General features: G+C 43.2%; 1 protein-coding gene across 1 annotated transcript; it reads left to right on the top strand.

Annotated features, from left to right (window-relative positions):
* Positions 1-584: 584 nt before the first annotated feature.
* Positions 585-5081, top strand: LOC123044380 (GDSL esterase/lipase ACHE). The gene is made up of 5 exons (XM_044467108.1): positions 585-1063; positions 3648-3860; positions 3956-4125; positions 4207-4477; positions 4553-5081. Exons 1-5 carry the CDS (start codon positions 796-798, stop codon positions 4819-4821), a joined length of 1191 nt encoding a protein of 396 aa, XP_044323043.1. The 5' UTR covers positions 585-795; the 3' UTR covers positions 4822-5081.
* The last annotated feature ends 5557 nt before the right edge of the window (positions 5082-10638 follow it).

Below are 10638 nucleotides of genomic sequence, written 5' to 3'. Positions count from 1 at the left end.
GGTGGAGGAGAGAGAAATCATAAGAGAAGCCTTGTCTTCTCTTATTTAAGAGAAGACAAGAGATGATCTCTTAGCACAATTTGTCTCACCATGTTTTTAGGAACAACTAATTATTGAAAATAAAGCTAAGAGATGATCCATTGTATACATGTTTTTTGTCATATCTAATTTACATGCAAAATTTAAGATAAGACTACCTTATCAATCATTGTACATGCCCTAAAGCGTAGCGTAAGTGCGTGACAAGCGCCACTTGTCGGACTACACAAGAAAAGATAACCATGTCCCGAACCACAGCAAACGAGGCCACAAACCAACAGCAAACGAACACCCCTCGCATCCCGCGCCAGACCGCGAGGACAGACTAGCGCGCCCGTGAGCCGTGTGCACCATCAGCCCGTGTCTGCACCTGCACGCAACGAAACGTTTTAATCTTTTTTTCCTCAAAAAGGGACTTCTTTTTTTTTGCGAATTTTGCGTAACGTAACAGTCCAACAGAACACCGCCCGCGCGCACGCCACGGACGCAGCGCTCCAAAGGCAGGGAGGGCATCGGCGCCGTCATCTCCCCTCACCAGTCACCCCCACCACGCCACGCCCCCTATCGCTATCGGCCGCGGCACCGCGCCCGAAATCCTGCGCCCCGCATTTGGGCCATCTCCATCCGCCGATCCACCCATCCATCCGCGCCCGACCCCATCAAAACCCCCACCACCCCGTCCTCCCCGCCCGCGCGCACTCGTCCTTCACCCTCATCCCGCCTCCTCAGTGCGGCCACACTCACCTGACCCACGGAATGGCGTCCGGTGGCTCTGGCTGCACCGCCACGGCCGGAGCCGCGGCGCTGCTGTCTCTGGTGTTCTTGTGGCTGCTGCAGGCCTCAGCGGGCGCGGGCGCGGGCGCCGACTGCCACTTCCCGGCCGTGTTCAACTTCGGCGACTCCAACTCGGACACGGGCGGGCTGTCGGCTGCCTTCGGCGCCGCGCCGCCGCCCAACGGCAGGACCTTCTTCGGCATGCCCGCCGGCCGCTACTGCGACGGCCGCCTCGTCATCGACTTCATCGGTACGTACGTCTTCGCCTCAAACTCTCAGTACTGTCAGGAGCTCTTCAAAGTCGCTGTACTGTGGATCTTTTTTCCTTCTTATTACTTTTCACCCGTTCGATCTACCCTTCGGTTCTTCTGCACGGCTGCACGTGGGGCCCACGGGTTGATAAGGCCGAAACCCACCGCCTTCACTTGCAGGAGCCAATAAATGTAGTCTTAATTCGTTCCATGTGTAGCGGTGCAGCTGCGAAGGCAATAATTTTGAAAGCCAACCTCATACTCTACAGTGTAGTGTGTACTGTAGTTCTGAAGGAGAATAAAAGTTGGCAGACACGCAGTAACCTGTATGAGCACAGTAAAATTAGCTTGTACTCCCTCCGTTCCTAAATAATTCTCTTTCTAGAGATTTCAACAAGTGACTACATACGGAGCAAAATGAGTGAATCTACACTCTAAAACATGTCTACATACATCCGTATGTTGTAGTCCATTTGAGATGGCTAGAAAGACAATTATTTTGGAACGGAGGGAGTAAAAAGTTAATTAACAACTTCTCTTGGAGCAATAAAATGCTAAGAGCTAGACCTGGAGTACGATGTGGTTTGGTTTACCTCTTGTCACTCCTGTTGTGCTGATATCTGGTCCGTGGACCTGCAAGTACTCCTGGAGTAGTCTAGAGTTAAAAAAGAAGGGATGTCTCCTGAAAGGGCCGGGCAGAGCAAGACTTTTACTATTTCTACCCTACATACCACCTTTTGTTGAAGAAGATCTGAAAGGCCATTTCATTTCGCATCCTGCCTTGAATAAGATGCGGTTGTCCGGCCACAGCCGGGCATCGGTTCATCGCCGGAAAGCGGCGGCCTTGGACTACGCGCCGCCGGAGCACGGCCGAAGCAAGCTGCACTTTGGCCCCGCCGCCGCGCGCGTGCGAGCGCCCGTGCCGTGGCAATGATGCCACCCCCATGCGCCCATCCGGGACCCGGCACGCCATCGATCGCCAGCCAGCTAGCTGCCTACCGACACCATCCTGTGCAATCCGACAGAAAGGCTAGTCAGTTGCATGTGCGGAACATCACTCGAACGATGCCACTGCCATGCCATGTCACGGGAAGATTTTGTGTTGGGTTGCAGCTGGAGAGTACCATCGTGCACCAGTACTCTTTTGGCTTTCGGGATGCTGGTTTTCCTTTCTAACAATGGGATGCTGATTTGAGAGGGACAGAAAGAAACGTTAGATTAATGCCTCTTTGATTTAATAATTGTTCCTTTGGTTAAGGACAGCTTCAGAGAATTTGGCAGAACTGAAATCTTTTCAATGTGTTTTTTCCCGATTCGTAGGTCGGAATTTTCCCCGGGGATTCATTTACACTCTATTTCATACTAGAAAGTGCTCATCAACTCGAACCTCTTAGATTTTTATTTCATATGGTTTAATCAAGCAAACAAACTCAGAAGTAATTCCAAGAAGGCTATTGTGCTTCTCAAGAAACAAGGCTAGTGTGCAAGACTTCTAATCCTGCAACACTTCATTTTTACTTTCTGTTGGTGTTAGCATTAGGTGACACCTTAGTTGGCTAGTTAGAGACCTTGCATTCTACTTTCCTAAGTAAGACCTAGATCGCTTATGTTCCGTTATCCTCTGATAGTGGAACCCAGCCAGTATACGTCGTATGAAAATAAAAGCGTGACTTAAGTCTCAGGAAAGGTTGAGGTGGGCAACGAACAAACGTGAGCAGCTTGATGTGTGCTTTCCTGATTCGTAGATCGGAATTTTCCCCGAGGATTCATTTACACTCTATTTCATACCAGAAAGTTCTCGTCAACTCAAACCTCTTAGATTTTTATTTCATATGATTTAATCAAACAAACTCAGAAGTAACTCCAACAAGGCTATTGTGCTTCTCAAGAAACAAGGCTAGTGTGCAAGACTTCTAATCCTGCAACACTTCATTTTTACTTTCTATTGGTGACACCTAGTTGGCTAGTTTGAGTCCTTGCATTCTAGTACTTTCCTAAGACCTAGATCACTTATGTTCCGTTATCTTCTGATAGTGGAACCCGGCCACTACAGGTCGTATGGAAAAAAGAAATAGTTTGGCGGGTCTTAAGTGTCAGGAAAGCTTGAGGTGGTAGGATAGGCGGTTATAAAAATGGAACGACGAACAAACGTGAGCAGCGTGATCGTATTATATTTAGGCACACCGTACATTAATTATTGGCGGAAGAGATTTTTGCTGCAGTGTCAGAGTATGTGTGGGTGCTTTGCTTTAAATATTCTTAGTGGAAGGCAATGGGCCACTAGCTTGATCCTGCACTGCAAGTTGCTTTAGGAAGACGATGGCACCGACTATCTTTCGACGAAAAGGCTAAATTGAGCTATTTGTTGCCATAACTGTCTGGAAAGAATTCAGAACCAGGACACTTATAATAAGAAATGTTGGAAGCAAAACATGCCAGTGCTGTGGTGCTATATTTAGATTAGCTGAGAAAAGCGAAATGCTCACTGGACGAGTAGAAACAGAAATTAGAACTCATCACTATCTATTGCCACATTGCAATGTGCTAATGATTTACTTTATCTTTTTCCCCCTGATGCTGCAGCTGAAAACCTGGGAATACCTTACCTAAGTGCGTACCTCAACTCAGTAGGAAGCAACTTCTCACAGGGGGCCAATTTCGCAACAGCCGGCTCGACAATCAGCCGACAGAACACATCCCTGTTTCTCTCCGGGTTCAGCCCCATCTCCTTGGACGTGCAGTCCTGGGAATTCGAACAGTTCATCAACAGAAGCCAGTTCGTGTACAACAACAAAGGTGGTAACTAACAGCTAGAGCAGATTCCGTCTACCTTAGTACGCGGAAATGAAGATTCACTCACTCTTCTGTTTATCTTTTTTCCATGTGTGTAGGTGGCATCTATAGGGAGCTCCTGCCAAAGGCCGAGTACTTCTCCCAGGCGCTCTACACCTTCGACATCGGCCAAAACGACATCACCGCGGGCTACTTTGCAAACATGACCACTGATCAAGTCATAGCGTCGATTCCTGAACTCATGGAGAGGCTCACCTCAATAATCAAGGTACATCTTATAAAGATCACCACCACATGACCAAGCTAGTAGTTGGCTGGCTCGACAACTGACTGGACAATTGATCTGCAGAATGTGCATGAGCTCGGAGGAAGGAACTTCTGGATCCACAGCACGGGGCCTATTGGCTGCCTGCCTTACGCTCTCATTCACCGCCCCGACATTGCCGCGGTCAAGGACAAGGTTGGCTGCTCCGTCACCTACAACAAGGTTGCGCAACTCTTCAACCAGAGGCTGAAGGAAACGGTGGCTCGTCTCCGGAAAACCTACCCCGACGCCGCGTTCACCTACGTCGACGTCTACGCCGCCAAGTACAAGCTGATCAGCCAAGCCAGCAAGCTAGGTAATGCATGCACCATGGCTTATCTGTGTTGCGTGGTGTCTTGGAGAAAGCTGAGGCTGGCGTTCTTGTCTGCAGGCTTCGACGACGCTCTGCTCACCTGCTGCGGGCACGACGCTGGCCCGTACAACTTCGACCCGAAGGTTGGTTGCGGCGGGAAGGTGCTGGTGAAGGGGAAGTGGGTGGTGCTGGGAAAGTCCTGCGACGACCCGTCCAGGAGAGTGAGCTGGGACGGCGTCCACTTCACTGAGGCGGCGAACAAGTTTGTCTTTGATCAGATCGTCGGCGGCGGGCTCTCGGACCCGCCGGTGCCCCTAAGGCAGGCTTGCCGGAGCAAAGGGCAGTGAACTAGAGGCGGATCGTTGGTCAGGCTGGCCGCGCCGCTGCTGCTGCTGCTGCTGCTAATTGCTCTGTAAGAGTGTACAATATGGAAAGCGTCCTTGAGTTATACAGAACGTGCCAGCTTCCTTTTGTGATCGGGGAAAGAGGGGAATGGGGATGGATAACACGGAAGAGCAACGCAATGCATGCATCCTATCTTCAATAGTCTGTAAAAGTTTTTGGTATGGGCACTGCCGGTAAGCATGAAATATGTTGGCACTTGGCAGTCTTGTATTGTTTTGATTTCGTTGTGGTTTGAGGCGAGTACTTGGATTACCAACACGAAGCAACGGGCTTGAGGGAGTGCAGATACTTCGTTGATGCTCGACGATTGGACGGTTGCAGTTCGCTTCTGCAAGTTGATTTTTTTTGGCCGATAAAGTGTGAGCAACCTTTTAAAAAACACTTCGGATCTATTCAGGGTTTGTCATTGAAATAAGAGAAACAACAGAAATAACAAAAATTACATTCAAGTCCATAGACCGCATATCGACTACTACAAACACTAGAGCGAGTCGAAGTAGCTTGGAAGACGACGCATGTTTTATCGTTTCATTTGGTTTTTAACTGTTCCTTTAATCTTTCTTTTACTTTTGCTTATATTTTGAAAATTCTAAATACACATATTCCAAATAGTACTTTACTTAATTTTCTAGAAGTGTTCATCATGCATTTAAAAAATGTTCATGCAGTGTGGAATACTTGTTCGTATAATCTTTTTCAAATGTATGTACCATTCATAAAATTTCGTGAGATCTAAAAACTATTAGGTGTTTCAAAGATATGTTTGTCATATTCAAAAAATAACAATTCAATGTAAAAATGTTCGTGCAGTTTGTACAACATGTTTCATCCATTCAAAAATGCTCGTGACATCTAAAAAATATGTTCACCTGTTTAAAAAATATGTTTGTGATTTTTTACAAAAACCATTACACATAGGAAAAATATTCGTCTAATTTTGAAAAAATGTACTCCCTCTGAAAACAAATATAAGAGCGTTTAGATCACTACTTTAGTGATCTAAACGCTCATATATTTCTTTACGGAGGGAGTAGTGTACTATTTTTAAAAAATGTTCACTCTTGCAGCAATACATTCACGACGTTCAAAAAATGTTTAATGCATATAAAAAAAGTGTTCAGCCTGTGTACAAAACATATACAAGATCTATCAAAAAAGTTGACTTGTATTTGAAGAAAAAAAGGAAAATCTAACAAAAATGGAAACCGGAAAACAATAGACTATAAAAGACAAAGAAAAGTAAAATAAAAAAGGTGTGCCATATTCCTAAACCATTCAAAGCCTGTTGAAGCTTCCACGGACCAGTGCTCAGAACCTTCCCAGAAACTGCTTCACTGGACCAACCTAGTAAGATGGCGCACCAGGCGAGGCAGAGCTATGTCTCGCAGCGAGACATGGCTCCAGTAGTTGGAAAAAAAAAGGCGCCCGCAGGAGAAAAAACAGCTTTAAAAACTAGAGCACTTAGCTAAAGAGAAAATCTAAATACATTTATTTTTTTATTGAGAAAACATCCATGAGTTCAAAAAAATCCTGAATTTTAAAAATATATTAATTGATTTAAAGAATGTTTACAAATTCTAAGAAACATGTTTGTGAATTCTAAGAAATGTTCAATAGCAATTGCTTAAAAAATGTTGTATGTTTTAAAAAATATCCACGATAAAGAGAAATCATAAAAAGAAGAAACCTCAATTTAACCAAATATTGTATGATAAATAGCCGGAAAAACAAAAACAAAAATAGAGCGTGAAAACTCAGCAAAAATAGACCGTGGAGACAACGATAACCCTAATATGAACTAGCCCAACGTGAGCCACCATTTATACACTAAGTCCACTATACTTCGTAATGGGTGAAGAAAGAGGTTTTCAGGAGGGGAGCCCCCTATTCGGCGCCTATTTTGCCGAATGGTCCCTATAGCGCACACTGGGGCCCATTAGTATTTCGTTCGCTTGTCAAATTCGCTCACTACTGGTTCACGGAAAACCAGAAGCTACTAGTTCTCGAAAGAAACCAGCTGAGAAAAAAAAGGTTCTCGAAGAAAACTGGCTCCGTCCCTTTTTATAATTGAGATGTTCATGCATTCGGAAAACGTTTGTAGATTTAGAAGTAGTTCAACTGTTGACAAAAATACTGGATTTAATAAATTTCCTGAAGTTAAACAAACGTCCATGCATATGAAAAAGAATATTTACTAAATAAATTGAAAAAGTCCACAAACTTCAAAAATAAAAATGTGAACAAAGAAGTGGAGAACAAAATGTAAAAGAAAAATGAGTAAAATATCAAGCGAAAAACACATAAATGGAAGTAAAAAAGTCGGACCAGAAGAATCTAGAAGCTGCCCAAAACCGGTGTAAAAACTGACCCACTACTGAAGTATCTGGACAAGCACCGGGAGGAGTGTGCGCTTCGTCCGAACAAAGTAAGTACTATTTGCTGTGTCAAGCACTGAATAGGATTTTCAAGACAGGGTCCTCCGCATGGCCCACGGCCCAGTTTCCGTGCTTGTGAGCTCGTTCATCGCTCGTCGTACAATAGTTATTTTTTGGTCATTTTGCTCCGACATTTGGCGAATACGGGTCGGTTTTTCTGTTAATAAAAAAATATAAACAACAAATACTTACCTATTTATATATATGTTTTCCGAATTTAGAATAATATTACCGAATTTGGAAAAAAATCATGATTTCAAATAATCTTCACAAATTCAAAAAAATATTCAGAAAAGAATGTTGAATAATGCAAAAATGTCCATAATTCATAAAATATGCATGAATTATAAAAAATGTTCAGAATCACGAAATTGAAAAATATACATGTATTAAAAATCACGAATTTTACAAAAAAATCCTGTATTTAAAAGTTCTTTGTGGGTTCAAAACACGTTCATAAAATAAAAGAAAATTCACCTATTTGAATAAAAATAGAGAAATGCAAATATTTTCATGAATTAAGAAATATTTGTAAATTTAAGAATAATATGGATTTAAAAAATGTTCGTTAATTGAAAAAAAAGTTCACGAATTTGAAGAAAATTTTAAGAAATTATAAAAAGTTCATGGATTTGAAAAAAGGCCACGAATTGTTTTTTAGAAAAAGTAAAAGTAAAACATAACGAAAAATAGAAAACAAATATTCGAAACAAGAACTTGGTGTAAAATTCGAGCAATGAAACAAACATGTACAAAAGAAAGAAAGAGAAACAGTCAGATGCTTGTGGAAGCTCAGAAAACAGGAAAAGAGGAGTGGAGCTAGATGGGTTGGACTATTATAAAGATGTTGCTTGGTTGTCTGGTTGCCCTGCACATATTTGAAACCCTTAAAAAGTTGTGGTTGGAGAGTTAGAAGGACAGCGGTATGCTCAGCCCATCAAAGTTCAATACACTAGTGCTCGCATTTGCCTTGTATTTATATCAGACCTTCCAGCGATGTTTGGCAGGAGACATTCATGTCGACTGCGATGGCATCTGTGACGACTTCGTCAATCTTAAGATGATGGGTCGGTTCAGTCTTTCAGAGGTGCTCGTAGAGTAGGGTGAGTGTGCATACATTATAGGACTGAGTGTATGTGCATATATATGAGTGTATGTTTCTGTACTGTGTTAAAAAAAGTTGCACACTACTCCTATCGGTACCAGTTCAGTATTTGATATTTGGACGCGGCTAGCTATCGCCGCTGTAGTCGTTTGTTGTTCCGAGCGCACTCTCCATCCGTGCATGGAACGATACATCATCCAAGAGACCACGTGCATTTATTTTGGGTTTCAAAACTTTTAAAAAGCCATAACTTTGGATTCGAGCACCGAAATTTAGATCCGCTTTCACCATTTGTTTTATCACGAGAGTTCTTCAAAATTAGATCCCATATGGGCAGGTTTCGATATTTTTTTCTTGAGCAACTTTGGGAGTAATGGAGACAACTTTAGTACTGTAGGAAAGCATCTGGCTTAGTAGGACTATCTATTAGGTTGGCATGTGTAAAAACAAGAAAAAAAACAAAAAGCATGAGACATTTGTATTGCTGTTAAGAAGCAAGTTCATTGCACTATGGGATCGACCTCTCTAGACACCTTTAACCATCCAATGACCCGAATTTGTTTGAACAAGTTCATACATTGATACGTTCATTTTGCATCATGCTTTTATATCAATATTTATTGCATTATGGGCTGTTATTACACATTATATCTCAATACTTATGGCTATTCTCTCTTATTTTACAAGGTTTACCATGAAAAGGGGGAATGCCGGCAGCTGGAATTCTGGCTGGAAAAGGAGCAAACGTTGGAAACCTATTCTGCACAACTCCAAAAGTCCTGAGACTCCACGAAACAACTTTTTGGAATTAATAAGAATTTATGGGCGAAAGAAACAGGCCAGGAGGCCCACACCCTGTCCAGGAGACAGGGGGCGCCCCCCCCCCTAGGGCGCGGCCCCTATCTCATAGGCCCCCTGGTGGGCCTCCGGCGTCCATCTTCTGCTATATCATCACTTTTCCCCTAGAAAAAATCGTGGGCAAGCTTACGGGACGAAACTCTGCCGCCACGAGGCGGAACCTTGGCGGAATCAATCTAGGGCTCTGGCGGAGCTGTTCTGCCGGGGACACTTCCCTCCGAGACGGGGAAATCATCACCAACATCATCGCCAAAGATCCTCTCATCGGGAGGGGGTCAATCTCCATCAACATCTTCACCAGCACCATCTCCTCTCAAAACCCTAGTTCATCTCTTGCATCCAATCTTGTATCAAAACCACAAATTGGTACATGTGGGTTGCTAGTAGTGTTGATTACTCCTTGTAGTTGATGCTATTTGGTTTACTTGGTGGAAGATTATATGTTCAGATCCTTTATGCATATTATTACTCCTCTGATTATGAACATGAATATGCTTTGTGAGTAGTTACGTTTATTCCTGAGGACATGGGTGAAGTCTTGCTATTAGTAGTCATGTGAATTTGGTATTCGTTCGATATTTTGATGAGATGTATGTTGTCTTTCCTCTAGTGGTGTTATGTGAACGTCGACTAAATGACACTTCACCATTATTTGGGTCTAGAGGAAGGCATAGGGAAGTAATAAATAGATGATGAGTTGCTAGAGTGACAGAAGCTTAAACCCTAATTTATGCGTTGCTTCGTTAGGGATTGATATGGACCCATATGTTTAATGATGTGGTTAGGTTTGCCTTAATACTCCTTTCTGTAGTTGCGGATGCTTGCAATAGGGGTTAATCATAAGTGGGATGCTTGTCCATGTTAGGGCACTACCCAAGTGCCGGTCCACCCACATACCAAATTATCAAAGTACCGAACGCGAATCTTATGAAGGTGATGAAAACTAGCTTGACGATAATTCTCAATGTATCCTCGGGAGATCCTTCTTCATTATTAGAATTTGTCCAGGCTTATCCTTTGCTACCTAAAGGATTGGGCCACCTTGCTGCACTTTATTTAGTTTATTTACTTTTGCTCGTTACTATGTATCTTATCACAAAACTATCTATCACCTACTATTTCAGTGCTTGCAGAGAAAACCTTACTGAAAACCGCTTATCCTTTCCTTCTGCTCCTCGTTGGGTTCGACACTCTTACTTATCGAAAGGACTACGATAGATCCCCTATACTTGTGGGTCATCAAGACTCTTTTCTGGCGCTGTTGTCGGGGATTGTAGCGCTTTTGGTGAGTGGAACTTGGTAAGGAAACATTTATATAGTATGCTGAAATTTTCTGTTACTTGTCACTATGGAACTTAATC

Source organism: Triticum aestivum, chromosome 2B, assembly GCF_018294505.1.
Source record: "Triticum aestivum cultivar Chinese Spring chromosome 2B, IWGSC CS RefSeq v2.1, whole genome shotgun sequence".
NCBI lineage: Eukaryota > Viridiplantae > Streptophyta > Magnoliopsida > Poales > Poaceae > Triticum > Triticum aestivum.
Note: the sequence above shows the minus strand (reverse complement) of the source record. Positions and strands in the feature narration are given on the sequence as shown.

Bases quoted from the DNA above. Each gene is read 5' to 3' on its own strand.
- LOC123044380 (XM_044467108.1), top strand. From the start codon at position 796: ATGGCGTCCGGTGGCTCTGGCTGCACCGCCACGGCCGGAGCCGCGGCG. The intron at 4,126-4,206 runs GTACATCTTATA...ATTGATCTGCAG, and splicing joins GGCTCACCTCAATAATCAAG to AATGTGCATGAGCTCGGAGG. The intron at 4,478-4,552 runs GTAATGCATGCA...TCTTGTCTGCAG, and splicing joins CAGCCAAGCCAGCAAGCTAG to GCTTCGACGACGCTCTGCTC.